The sequence below is a fragment of the Cordyceps militaris genome (assembly GCF_000225605.1).
Source record: "Cordyceps militaris CM01 unplaced genomic scaffold CCM_S00003, whole genome shotgun sequence".
Classification (NCBI taxonomy): domain Eukaryota; kingdom Fungi; phylum Ascomycota; class Sordariomycetes; order Hypocreales; family Cordycipitaceae; genus Cordyceps; species Cordyceps militaris.
In genome coordinates this window covers 3,295,590-3,309,140 of record NW_006271971.1, presented here as the reverse complement: position 1 = coordinate 3,309,140, position 13,551 = coordinate 3,295,590, and the positions used below count along the sequence as shown (strand labels likewise).

Here is a 13,551-nt window from a genome sequence, read left to right as displayed (position 1 = left end):
CCCTACGAGCGACGTTTCCTCATCCCTCGCGCAACCTGCCGACATAACAATCCCCCTCCCGAGGAACCCAGCTCCCCCCCTTCACCATGGGTGTCGTCGTCGCCAGCAACAACGAAAAGACGGCCAGTGGCTCGCTTCACGACTCGTCGTCGCACGATCATGCCGCTGACCATGTCGTCCTCGAGACGGCCCCCGAGGTCATTCCCGTCCCCGCGGGCACCACCGAGCGTCGCATCCTCACCAAGATTGACTTGCACGTCGTGCCTTTTCTCTGCATCATGTACCTCTTGGCCTTTCTCGGTATACAACGCCTGAACTCGACTTGACAAAATGGTGGTGCACCCGGCTAACAATGCTTGCTTTCCCTCAAGACCGCGTCAACATTGCCAATGCCAAAGTCTTTGACCTCGCCAAGGACCTCCACCTCGAGGAGCCCGGCAAACCGGACAGCACAAAGTACAACACGGCCCTCGTCATCTTCTTCATCCCCTACTGCCTCCTCGAGATCCCCTCCAACATTCTGCTCAAAAAGTTCAAGCCCCACGTCTGGCTCTCCATCAACATGTTTCTCTTTGGCTTTACCACCATGATGCAGGGCCTCGTCACCAACTACGCCGGTCTGCTGGTCACGCGCTTCTTTCTCGGCGTCTTTGAGACGGGCATGTTTCCGGGAGGTGAGATTTTTTTTGGACCCTAGTGCTACACCTCCCCCCCCTTCCGTCGCATACTAACTACCTCCCCCCTAGCCTTTTACCTGATCGGCATGTGGTACAAGCGCTCAGAGGCCCAAAAACGCTACTCCTTCTTCTTCAACAGCACCACCCTCGCCGGCGCCTTTGGCGGCCTCCTCGCCGCCGCCATTGGCAAGATGGACGGCCTGCGCGGCTACAAGGGCTGGCGCTGGATCTTCCTCCTCGAGGGCGCCCTCACCGTCTTTGTCAGCTTCTTCATCTACTTCCTCTTGCCCGACTTTCCCGAGGACGTCAAGTGGCTCACCGAGGAGGAGCGCACCTACGTCCGGGCCCGCCTCGCCGCCGACCAGGGCAGCCACGCCATCGAGCGGCCCATCAAGGCGCGCGACGTCCTCGCCGTCCTCAAGGACCCCAAGGTCCTCGCCGGCGGCTTCGCCTACTTTGGCATCATCGTCCCCGCCTACGGCTACGCCTACTTTGCGCCCGGCATCCTCCAGACCTTCCACTACGGCAAGATTGAGACGCAGCTGCGCAGCGTCCCGCCCTGGGCCGTCGCCTTTGCCTTTTCCATGACCATTGCCTACGTCTCCGACCGTCTCCGCCACCGCATCGCCTTTGCCATTACCGCCATCCTCGTCGCCATTGCCGGCTTCGCCATCCTTCTCGCCGTCCACAACCACACCACCGTGCAGTACATTGCGCTCTTCCTCGTCGCCAGTGGCGCCTATACCGCCATGCCCATCATCGTCTGCTGGTTCAACATGAATCTTGGCGGCCACCACCGCCGCGCCATCGGAAGCGCCTGGCAGGTCGGCTTTGGCAACCTTGGCGGCATCATTGCCGTCTACGTCTTCCTCCAGCGCGACTCCCCGCGCTTCATCCCCGGCTACAGCGTCTGCCTCGCCTGGTTCGCGCTCTCGGCCACGGCCTGCTGCGTCTATGGCTACATGTGCTGGAGCGCCAACAGGAAGCGCGATCAGCTACCGCCCGATGCCGCCGCCGCGCTGACGCAGGAGGAAAGGGACAATCTGGGCGACAATGCACCCGATTATCGCTATCTGTTGTAACACGGCGTTGGTTTTGGACATGAAAGACGAGTGTACGGATTCTGTTTTGGAATCCATCCAGCGTCGGTCTTTTTGCTCGACGTTGTATTGCATACAACGATAGGCTTGGCTATTTGCTGTTTTTGAATATACCCATGTACGAAGCGAATAATGCCAAGATGCCTTCCTGACATTCACTACCCTGTAGAATTATAATATAACTAGACCAGTAAATTAATCATGGGATCTGTATTTGCAAGTTCATAAAAGACCCTTGTGACAAGGGCGATTTTGTCGAACTGAAGCCACGACCTAGCTTACGAAGTGTTATTAGGTACTAGGTAGGCAGTGAGTGGTGGCGTCGCGGCTCGCCCCTTATAATTAGTAATTCCTGTATCGGAACAACAGCGCGCCGATCACGAATCGTGACAACATGCGCATCACCCCTCCCCCGTAAAAGCACACATCACTTTATTTCAAATGCGACATGTTGATCTTTACGCAAATATTCCAGAAACTCTTTGCTGTGCTGGGACATTGGGCAAAAGTCGCATCGTTGCTACTCTTGCGCCTTCGTCCCAAAGCCTCCAGCACCGATAATATTGAGCAACAAGACGACATCAAGGTAGGCATACCGCAAAACAGTTATTCATAGCGGCTAGAATAGCCAGCGGCTCTAATAGCATTCTACTAACGTAATTTCTATACCAGCGGAATCCAACCCCCCCGCCTCCCTCTCTCGAATATATACCTGTATACGGTGAATGGGAACGAAAACACTTCCCCCACTGGCCCGAAGCCAGATTCCAGATACCCGCTATAAAGGAGCATGCTGGGCAGGTCTACTACCTCCGCAAGGGAGACTTGGTCGGTTGGGGAACCACTGCGCTGGTAGAACGACTGCCCTCGGGCGATGCAATTGTCAAGACGCCTCTACAAAACCCTCTGAGCCCGACCGAAGAACGTATGAACCGCGAGGCCGTGGCTCGCGAAGCCGAGGTCTATCAGCGCCTAAGAAGTGGCGACAGGGATGACATGCGCACAGTTCCGAAATTCCTAGGCTGGGATGCCCAGTCCTGCACTCTGACCCTTGAATATCAGCCCAACGGAGACCTGGCTACCTACGTTAGGGACAATGACGCCGCGAGCGGCTTGGATCTTGAAACTCGTGGAAAGTGGGCGACCCAGGCAGCTCGAGCGCTGGCGAGCCTTCACGATGAACAAGTAATCCACGCCGACGTCGCCCCCCGGAATTTTCTTTTGAATAAAAGTTTAGATTTGTGCATCTGCGATTTTGCTGGGAGTATCTTTCCGGGAAGTTCTATAGAAACAGGCGCTCCGGGGCCGAGGTATCAGGCAGGACGTTGGGGGAGGGGCTATGTACCGACCAAGGCTGACGACCTTTTCGCGCTTGGATCGGTACTGTACTTCATTATGACCGGCAATGAGCCCTATGCGGATCTAACGGATGTTGAGGTTGGACGTCGCTTCCAAGCAGCCGAGTTTCCAGAGACGGGCTCCGTCCAATGCGGTAGTGTTATAGATGACTGTTGGCACGGTAGGCTCACTACTGCCCAAGCTGTGGTGCAAGCTTTGAATGGGAATAGTGCAGAAAGCGGCTCATAGTGTTCCTCGCCTAGGTCATCCGACTCTCCTGGCCCTTCTCGTTGCGTGTCATTCGATCAATTTTCCATCTGGGTAGTAAAGTTTGAAGTTCACTGTCCAGTGACCACTGCTTGCGAGGACCATGACAACCGGCATACCTTCAAAGTGTAATCTCAGAACCTATCCTTTCTGAGACTAATCAAAGAAAAATCAAGAGTAAATAAATTTGAACAAATTCCATGTCAAAGATTGGCGTCTTTATCATGGCCATTCGGCGGGGTGGTAGCCCTGGTTCAATGGTATGACGTAAATGTAGATCCCCATGCCGGTTGGTACCTCTCCGACTTTTATAAAACTCGCCTTGGGGTACATATTATTCTCGAAAAGATGGCAGCACCTCGGTAGGGAAAAGAAATATCCAGATCCAACAGTGTTTTCGTCCACTGCCTGAACCGACGTATACTCTGATGGCTCCACGCTCAGTATTCGTCGCCACTTTTCAGATGCAGTTTAACTTCGATTTGATACTAGTTATGCCTGAAACAGATCAAGATCGGCTGAGCTGCTTCGCAGTGGTAGCTCAATAGTTGCTTTGTCAGGAAGGTGGGCGGGCAGCTGCAGCTGTCACGTTGCCAGCACGCAATGCGATGGTACACGCCGGCATAGGCACGAGTGACAAAAGAAGTAAAAATAGCTACACTAGGTAGCTATACACCTTTACTAAAAAGAAATAAGGAAGAAAAATTGAATGGGTAAATAAGAAGCTAAAGAAGGAGATAAATAATTTGAGCATCATATGCCACTGACTAGTAGTGGTGTATTTTGTTACTGGTGATGGGGGATATTTCTGGTAGTGCCTGTCGACAGATGAACTTAGATGGGAGGGGAATTGGTCATACAAATTAGTCAAAAAGTTATGATTTTCTCACGAGTTTCAAGGAAAAGGCACGCCCTACAAGCAACATTTCCGTGCCCCGCCCTTCACCCCACGCTGGCCGGCATCGCAAACGGCGTCCACCCACTTCTGGGACTTTGACTTTATTTCGTCCCGACATCCATTGACCTACAAAAAGGACTCACTTGTCATCTCAATTACACCAATTACCCATAGGTATCCCAACACCCAGCGCCTTCATCATGTCCGACGGTGTCATTCGTCACGCTCGCAAGGAGGGTATGTCTCCAACCCCGCCCATTGAACCCCGTCGACCCCTCTAACCCTCGAACTCTCTCCCAGATGTCCCCATCATTCTCGACCTGATCCAGGCGCTTGCCGACTACGAAAAGGAGTCGGACGCCAACAAGGCCACCGTCGAGACGCTGACCAGCACGATTGCCTTTGCGCCCTCGGGACCCCCCTCGGACCCCAACACCACCGCCTGCGTGCCCAACACCGAGGCCACGTCGGCGAGCCGGCCCGCGCGCTGCCTGCTGCTCGCCGACCCCGCGGGCGAGACCGTCGCCATGGCGCTCTACTTTTACAACTACAGCACGTGGCGCGCCTGCCCCGGCATCTACCTCGAGGACCTGTTTGTGCGGCCCTCGGCGCGCGGCCGCGGCTACGGCAAGGCGCTGCTGGTGCAGCTCGCCAAGGAGGTCGTCGCCTTTGGCGGCGCGCGCCTCGAGTGGTCGGTGCTCAAGTGGAACGAGCCGAGTATCAAGTTCTACGAGAAGATTGGCGCCCAGGGCATGCATGAGTGGATGACGATGCGCGTCACCGACGACGGCCTGACCAAGCTCGCGCACCTGCTGGATTGAGAGGCAGAAGTAGATGGGTTAGGCAAAATAATAATAATGTGTTTTCATCATTGGCTAGACTCCGGTGGATGCGTTGTAGTAAAAATACAAAGTGTACAAACAGGTTTCCTTGTTTGGCAACTTACGAGGCAGACTACTTCAACAGCTGGCCATTGGCGTCGACGCCGTCAAAGATGGACCGCTGCTGGGGCGTAGCATCTCGGAGACGGGGCAAGTCTCCAAACGTAAACGTGTACTGAAGCGTCCGCGGGTCCTGCTCCATCTTGGGCGTGAGCATCCACGCGCGAGCGTATGCTCGTCGGAACCAGCGCGGTGAGAGGCCTTTCCCCGAGTGCCCGTGTCCGTACGGCCCGGTATCCTGTTGACCGGCGCGGGCGCTGCGCTTGGCGCCGTGACTCCTCTCCACCGCGGCCGCCGTGTGGGACGCATATCGCATCAGCGCGGCCGCTTGGCTCTCCTCCTGCAGCGGCTGTGCGAGCGCGCCGCCGACGCGCACGCGCCGCGCCGGCACGCGCCACTCGTCCGCTTCTTGCGCGCCGCGGCTCAGACGCCCGAGCAGGTCCCACTCGCCTCTGCCGAGCGGCGGCTGCATCTTGTCCGCGCTGCGCCGCCACCACCGCGCCTTTTTGGCGTTGACGACGCACTCGGCCGGCGGGTCGCCCCAGATGTTCTCCTTGGGCACGTCGACGTCTGGGTTGATGGTCTTGATCGACGTCCCGAGCAGGTGGGACGTGGACCGCGCTTCGTTTTGGTGCCGGCGCTGCGACGACAGCAGCCGCAGCAGTTTTGGTTGATCCCACTTTAGAAAGAAGCGGTTCTTGGGGTTTCCGATCGGCCGCTTCGCCTTGGTCGGCGGGTTGGTGGTCGCCGCTGTTGTCGTCGTCTGGGTTAGCGCCTCGAGGGCCTGCGAGTCCGCAGCGCCCTGCGGCACGACAAACTCGCGCATCAGCTGCCGCCGACGGGTGCCGGAGCGGCCAAAGGCCTTGGAGATGAGCTCCTCCATGCACCTGCGGTGGCCGGTGTTGGCGGCCGCCAGCGTGCGCAGCACCCGTTGCGCGCGTTCCCAGTGTGGTTTGGCGCGGGGGTCATATTTGCGGTGCTGCTGGAACCGGGTCTGGATCAGGGATTGGATTGTCGGGCGGACGGCGGGCGGGAGGTACGAGCATTCGCGTAGCAGCTGCCGGTAGATTGAGAGGCCCTTTATCGGCGCCAACGGGATTGGACGCGGTGCGGGCATTGTTCGTGGTCGATGTGGCTCCGGCAAGGACTGATGGTTTGAGTGAAGTCCTTTTCCCCCAAATCGGGTTGCGTGTGGAGTACAACGTAGAATCGGTGTCGCACTAGCTACATGCTGCTGATGAGAATTGAACTCTAACAAAATGATGACACAAGAGTTTTTGCAAGTGTCATCCAGGCTTTCACAGACATCTTTGACTGGATGAATATTTGAGGTTCGTTCGAATAATGTATCATGATTTATGTGTGTTGCTGCCGTGAATGCCAGCGCGGGTTGGTGACATACGACATACATGACCAGCCCGCTCTTTATATCTACTAACCTCTACCAAGTAGATGCATCCGAGCCGCACAAAGGGACATGTCTTGTTCAGTAGACGCAACCCAGGGGTGAATCCTGCAGGCCGAGACGCACAGGTTCCATCTGCAAGTGTTCGTCTCAGAGTGTTGCCAAACCAGAGCGCTGGTTCGTCCAACTGGCAACACCTCCCCCCGGATCCACAGGGTATCCTGCCACTGACTGGCAGGCGAATGGTTATAGTTAGTTAACGATGGAAGCTTCGGTTTCATGGCAGATGTAGGTTGATTGGTGCATTGGTGCACAATGTGGCAATGTCGTAATTGTTGAAAGGGTGAAAGTCAAACCACTTTAGGACGCCCCACATACAGACACGTCTGATAGGTAGGCAGTTACGCGGTAAAACGCGACACGGCTGGACACGACCAGACACGAAATCACGAAACCGACACGCTTCCTGACTGCGATCAATTAACGACCATTGGCGACATCCATTCCGCACGGAGCCAAGGGCACATGTACTGGTACCTCCGACAAGGATCGTTACCCTGGTACAAATTACCTTGGTAGGTCGGCAGTCCGTGGATAACTCCTACTTACCTATTTAAGCGAGTGTTGCATTGCAAGCCTTCGAAAATAATCGTCAAGTCAATGGTTTTTATCAAACCATTCTTTCACTTGTATTCATTAGCGAATGAAGGTTAATAAAAGAAAAAGAGACGCACGTGTGCCCTCTGCCCGCACCCCAGATTTGTCGCTGCGACAGCGCCGCTGGTCTGATTTTAGCGCTCCGCCATCACTGAAGCCCCCTCACTCCCTCGGCTGACGTACCTTGTACCTTTGACCACTTCGTTTGCCCTGCCCACTTTGGCCTCATTTTCCATCCTGCAGTCCTCGCCTGGATCCCCTCATTCTCTACCACTGCAGGCCGCATTCAACATCGACACGAGAGCGCTTTCTGCGCTCTGGAGTATCGCTTCATATAATTGTCCATATATCACGACTTGCTCTTCACGACACGCATCGCGTACGCCTTCACCCATATGCATCATCACCGACATCTCTCTTCCATTTTATAGCCGCTGTCCATCATGCCGTCCGCTTCGCAATCTTCACAGCAATCCTTCACCATGAGCCAGCAGTCGCAGCAGGGGCGCCCCAATGCGTCTTTTCACGGCAGCTTTAACGTCAACCCCAGCGGCCCTCAGATCTACTCGGTGAGTGCTAGGCGCAGATTTACGCTCTTTCAACGCGCTCTTTACTGATGTGTAGTACAACAGGCTTCTTACTCCGGAGTCGACGTCTACGAAATGGAAGTGAACACTATCGCTGTAATGCGACGACGCCACGACTCTTGTCTAAATGCCACGCAAATTCTCAAGGTCGCCGGTGTTGACAAGGGCAAGCGAACGAAAATTCTCGAGAAAGAAATCCAAACTGGAGAGCACGAAAAAGTACAGGGTGGTTACGGAAAGTACCAGGGCACTTGGATCAATTTTGAGCGCGGTGTCGAAGTCTGTCGTCAATATGGTGTCGAAGAACTCCTCCGCCCCTTGCTCACTTACGACATGGGCCAGGATGGCGGCGTCGCTGGGCAAGGTGATTTTAACACGCCAACCAAGGAGCAGGCTATGGCTGCCCAAAGGAAGCGCATGTACAACTCGAACGCTGAGGGCAGGCCAAATGGCGTCAACGGCACATTTTTCAAAAATATCTCGAGCACCGCTTCGCACGCCGTAGCAGCAATCAGCAAGGCACGCTTCGACTCACCCAACCCTCGCAGCCGTAATGGCCCCTCCCATCCACCAAGCTTCAGCAGACAACCCTCGATGCAAAACGGCGACGAATTTCCTGGAAATTCCCAGCAGAGCTTTGCTTCCGAATACAGCCAGCATGTCGACTCTACTTACTCGACCCAGCAAACCAACGGCATACCTCCTATGCTCGAAGCTGAACCGCCTCGAAAGCGCCAACGGGTGAACATGACTCCTAGTGATAGTTTTGGAGGGTACGGTCAGAGCATGGAGGCTTATGCCAATGCGTTCCCCGGATCTCCGACTGAACCCAACGAGTCTTTCATGTACCCGCAGAGTGCCATGCAGGACCGATCACCCATTGAAGAGACTAACGGATCCCAAGCACCACTCCCATATGAGATGTCTCCAGACGCGGAGTCAAAACGGGGTCTGCTTATGGGTCTATTCATGGACTCTGCCACTCCCGATTCGTCAAAGCACGATATGCTTCGTACGCTGACGCAGAGTGAGCTTGATATGCCCATTGACTCGCAGAGTCACACTGCTCTGCACTGGGCCGCAACTCTTTCACGCATGCCGCTTCTGCGAGCGCTGATTACTGCTGGGGCTTCTCCATACCGCGTCAACGGTTCAGGCGAGACTCCTCTTATGCGCGCCTGTGTTGTAACGAATTCCATGGACCACACGTCATTCCCTGATCTGCTGGAGGTTCTTGGTGGGACCATTGAGGCCAGGGATCACAAAGGTCGTACGGTTCTGCATCACATTGCAGTCACAAGCGCTGTGAAGGGCCGAAATGCTGCTAGCCGCTACTACCTGGAGAGCCTGCTTGAATGGGTCGTACGCCAAGGCAGTGTGCCGAACAGCCAGAACACTGGCGTTAATGGTGCCGCTCCCAATGGCTCTCAAGTTACTATCCCTAAGATGGGTATTGCTCGATTCATGACTGAAATTGTCAATGCTCAAGATAGCTGTGGTGACACTGCTTTAAATATTGCTGCCAGAATCGGTAACAAGAGCATCGTTTCCCAGCTCCTTGAAGTTGGCGCTGACCCTAACATTGCCAACCGCGTAGGCCTGCGGCCAGTCGACTTTGGTATCGGTGTTGAGAACGCCGAGGAGAAGCAAAACGGCGAGCCCATGTCCGAGAAACCCAGCGCTCCTCCCGGTTCAAGCCAAAAGATGCGCGAGAGCAGTGACGATATCATTGGATCCATTACCCACCTCTTGGGCGAGACCAGCTCTGTATTCCAGCAGGAAATGAAAACAAAGCAAATCAACCTGGACTCGCTGCATGCGACACTACGCAACACCTCGACACAGCTGGGCGACGCGCGCCGCAAGATTGACCAGCTCTCGGCCTCTGTGACCAAGCAGCAGCTCGCCCGTCAAAAAGTGTCCAACCTGGCGCACGCCCGCGAAGACGAGCAGTCGCGTCTACTGAACGAGCAAGCCCGCTCAGTGCAGCCGAACCCGTCGTCATCGTGGGAAACGGAGCTGGGCGCAATGCTCGAGGCGGCCGAGGAGCACAACGCCGCGGGCGGCTTCGGCGCCGAGGGCATGCTGCCATCTGCCGCTGTTCTCACGGCGCGTATCCGCGCCATCGAGTCCCGCCGTGACGTTACCCGCAAGATGGTCCAGGCCCTCCAGGGCCGAAGCCGTGACGTCGAGGTCAAGTACCGCCGCGTCGTCGCCCTGTGTACAGGCGTCGCCGAGAAGGATGTCGATGCCGTCATTGACGGCCTACTCAAGGCTGTCGAGAGCGAACGCGAGGAGCTGGAGATTGACCGCGTCAGGCGCTTCCTAGGCGGTGTCGAGGGTGTCGTGCATTAGTAGTGCCACTACGCCTTGCAGTCCTTGTTCGCAGCTCTTTTTGCATCTGTACATTTCTCTTCCGCTTCTTCTACTGTCGGTATACTATGGTGTTGTAATTTTGGCGCATACTTTGTGAGGCTTTTTTTCTTTTGTTTCTCTGGAAACGGCGCTTGTCAGGGACATGATTTAGACCACGGGGGGGCATGTTGAAGAACTTTGTCCTTTTTTTTCTGGTCTGCCATCACATGCGCCCTACTTGTCTAGGTAGGTACTGCAGGCGACGCAGAAACAGGTGTTTTACTACTTTTACGGAGTTTTTAACTGTGTTGAGTCTCGCCGGTCACGGCCGGGCGTTCGTCTTTTGTTTGGCTCATATGCACATGTCACTTTTTGCACTGTTTGGCATTTCATCATGATAGTAATGCATATTTACAACGTCTCGAGTATTTAAAGTTTTGCTCTAATCCCCCCCCTTTGCAGTGTCTGCACAGGGCCTGCGCTGCTAGATTGCAGGTATATTGAGATGTAATAGTCCGTCTATAGATGGTAAATGAAACGGCAGGACGGGAAAACAACACAAAGAAAATAGTCCAGAGGCTTCCAGACATGCCTTGCTGTACACGCACCGTAAACGCCCACGCAATGCCAGAATAAAAAAGAATGTGAAAACATAAACTGCACCAGACGCCATAATCATGTGCTCTCCGCCTTCATGAAGCCACCCCGTCTCGGTATACCCCCTCCCACCGGGTTTCCACGCTCGTAATCTTGCTCTTCAGCGCCTGAATCTCCGCCTCGAGCTCATCCATGTTGCGATTAAGCGCTGAAATCTCCTCAAAGCGGCGCGCGCGGGTGGCTGCCCGCAGCATCTCCTCGACCATGAAGCGCTGCTCCTCGAGGACGGCGAGCCCCTCGCGCAGGCCCCTTTCCTCCGTCTCTAGCTGGCTCACGACCGTGCTCACCTCGCTGGCGGCCTGCGAGGCCGTGTCGGACTCGGCGAGCTCCGTGTGGCGCAGGCCCGAGGATGCCGAATGCACCGACAGGTGGTGCGCGGAGCGCCCGGAGCGCGACGAAGCCGACGACTGGTTGCGTAGGAGCTGGGGTAGGCTCTTGAGCGGCAGCATATTCGTGTGCAGGAAGCCACTCGCATACATGTAAATGGCTGCTTGTAGTCGTTGCTGTGTTGGGCTCTGGGTTGGCAGGTCCCTGATGCGCTTCGCGGCGATACCGTATTTTCCAAAACTGTCAATGAGACGTTTTCGGATCTTGCCTGCTTCCTGGATTTGTGCTCGCGTGGGCGGTGGCTTAGTCAAGTCGACTTCACCGTTCTCTAGCTTTTCCGGCTGTAGTGCCAGTAGAACGCGATGGAAGGAGGGCAGTAGCTGACGAATGCCTCGCTCGAATTGTTGTAGTGTTTCATACGCTCGCTGATCTGTGGGCTTCAATTCCAGAGAGGCGCTAAAGTCCCTACCGGAAAATATTGTGTGGTTGCAGTCCTGGCACATGCGGATGTTGATCTTGACAAGGTCGGTTGCGGGACGCGGTTTTTCTGTAGGTTGATGTGAGGCTGCACTTGTTAGGACTATATTTCTCGGTGCGTGATCATGTTAAATATAACTATACTTACGTGGTGCAACATCGAGACCGACTTCAAACGAGCAGCCCGTTTGTAAGTCTGCACATACCACTCGGCCGCAGATGCGACAGTGATGTCTTCTGAATGTCCAACTGCCGAACTCTTGTTGACAGAATGGACACTTTGAAACGGATTCATCGTCCTCCCAAGGTACGACAGACTGTTCGATCGCTTTTCGTTGATTATTTTGCCCTGTCAGTTGGGTGACTGGGGATAGCAGCGAGCCGTTTGGCTTATCGGGTGAATCAACCAACAATCTCGTTAGCTTTGTTAACCGCTTCTCGAGTCGCGAGACTTCGAGCTTTTGGCGTTCAACACGTTTTCGGCGAGTTTCCATAAATGCGCTTGTGTGATCTATCGAGACGCCTGTGTGGTCGTTGTACCCATCCCTTGACTTGTAGCAGGTTTCGCACACACGAGCCCAGACGCCCCGAACAGGTTCGCTGTTGGCGCTTCGACTTAGTTTCATTTGGTACATCGTATGTTCTTCGCAAAATAATCGGCCGCAATTTCGGCAGTTTATGTTGCCGTTGATAGGGCCGAGGTTCTTTCCGCAGGTAGGGTCGGTGCACCTGTCATGACCTGTTGGTCGCTGCCAATGGTGCCTGGTGATGAGCTCCTCCGGATCGATATGGTATTCTTGCGATTTCCCGGGAGCATGCGATGAGACGTGCGGATGTGGCTGAGGCGCCTCGTTTGGTTCAAAAACCTCCAAGCCGCGAAGCTTTTGGTTGATCAGGGAGAGCGGTTGAAAGCGCTTCGCCTTTTGCACCTGCTTGTCGAACCACGTCTTTACTTCGTCTTGCTCCTCGGCGGGTAGTTCCTGGTGATTGTCGTCAATGTGTCGATTGAGCTGCAATAGAGTGACCTGGAACAATGAAAATGTGAGCACAAGGTCATCTAGTCAGAACGCCGAGCCATACCATCTCCTCGCTACAGATGGGACAAACGAGCGCTCCATCACTGGATAGGCCAGCCTTGGGCTGTGCGCCGACGCTGATGCTGGATCCGATATCCCGACCAATACCCGTCAAACTGCCGCTCATAGACGGCGACAGCGGCGATGAGCTAATCGAGATGGTGCTCTCGGACGGTGCCAACGGGCTGGGGGCACGAGAACGAGGGGCAGCGGGTGGCGGCGCAAGGCCCTTGCCGCTGCCTAGGATGCGACCGCCTCCGAGCTTCCGACCAGACATTGCAGGTCGATGTTGGCTTATTAGAAGTGAGTTTTTGGTGTTTATGCCCGCCAGTGCAGCAACCCGAGACGACCTTTGGTGTTCGAGGTGCCTCTGGGGCTGTTGGCATCCAGATGTGCGTAATGAATGACCAAGGGTGGGATGACGATGGCAGGTGGACAACAGCTGTGGCTAACTAGCAGAACTGGGTAAGTGGCTTGGTGGGACTGAGGGAACACGGTGTGGAGCGGCGTCGAACGTTGACAAGTCAATGGAAGCCGACAATGGGAATTCATGCATGAGTAGATGTTAAAGTACCTAATTAGATCATTTCGACGACAGCGACAGTTTCAAGTCTCACCCTCACATTGTTTCTGCAGTCCCAGATGGCCAGCAGTTCCTAACTTATTAAAGCTGAGTGAGACCCCAAGTTCTTCAGCAGCTAAGTCCACTAATCGCCCGCTATAAGTCTGCCGGATGCTCGGTGCAGCGACCGTTTGGTAGGCGGGCTGCCCCCTGCTAGCGCCTTATCG

General features: G+C 55.1%; 6 protein-coding genes across 6 annotated transcripts; 4 read left to right on the top strand and 2 right to left on the bottom strand.

The window, feature by feature from the left end:
• Positions 1-86: 86 nt before the first annotated feature.
• CCM_04654 (MFS transporter, putative) lies at positions 87-1,759 on the top strand (the record flags this gene model as incomplete). The annotated part of the gene is made up of 3 exons (XM_006669801.1): positions 87-300; positions 372-674; positions 747-1,759. The coding sequence occupies 3 exons, from the start codon at positions 87-89 to the stop codon at positions 1,757-1,759; spliced, it is 1,530 nt and encodes a 509-aa protein (XP_006669864.1).
• A 466-nt stretch (positions 1,760-2,225) lies between these two features.
• On the top strand, positions 2,226-3,364 carry CCM_04653 (Protein kinase-like domain; the record flags this gene model as incomplete). The annotated part of the gene is made up of 2 exons (XM_006669800.1): positions 2,226-2,363; positions 2,450-3,364. The coding sequence occupies 2 exons, from the start codon at positions 2,226-2,228 to the stop codon at positions 3,362-3,364; spliced, it is 1,053 nt and encodes a 350-aa protein (XP_006669863.1).
• Positions 3,365-4,480: 1,116 nt separating this feature from the next.
• On the top strand, positions 4,481-5,101 carry CCM_04652 (acetyltransferase, GNAT family, putative; the record flags this gene model as incomplete). The annotated part of the gene is made up of 2 exons (XM_006669799.1): positions 4,481-4,517; positions 4,581-5,101. 2 exons carry the CDS (start codon positions 4,481-4,483, stop codon positions 5,099-5,101), a joined length of 558 nt encoding a protein of 185 aa, XP_006669862.1.
• Positions 5,102-5,234: 133 nt separating this feature from the next.
• On the bottom strand, positions 5,235-6,338 carry CCM_04651 (uncharacterized protein; the record flags this gene model as incomplete). Its single annotated transcript, XM_006669798.1, has 1 exon — positions 5,235-6,338. One exon carries the CDS (start codon positions 6,336-6,338, stop codon positions 5,235-5,237), a length of 1,104 nt encoding a protein of 367 aa, XP_006669861.1.
• Positions 6,339-7,726: 1,388 nt separating this feature from the next.
• Positions 7,727-10,225, top strand: CCM_04650 (start control protein cdc10; the record flags this gene model as incomplete). The annotated part of the gene is made up of 2 exons (XM_006669797.1): positions 7,727-7,852; positions 7,916-10,225. The coding sequence occupies 2 exons, from the start codon at positions 7,727-7,729 to the stop codon at positions 10,223-10,225; spliced, it is 2,436 nt and encodes an 811-aa protein (XP_006669860.1).
• Positions 10,226-10,917: 692 nt separating this feature from the next.
• On the bottom strand, positions 10,918-13,039 carry CCM_04649 (vacuolar segregation protein (Pep7), putative; the record flags this gene model as incomplete). Its single annotated transcript, XM_006669796.1, has 3 exons — positions 10,918-11,774; positions 11,835-12,711; positions 12,767-13,039. 3 exons carry the CDS (start codon positions 13,037-13,039, stop codon positions 10,918-10,920), a joined length of 2,007 nt encoding a protein of 668 aa, XP_006669859.1.
• Positions 13,040-13,551: the final 512 nt, after the last annotated feature.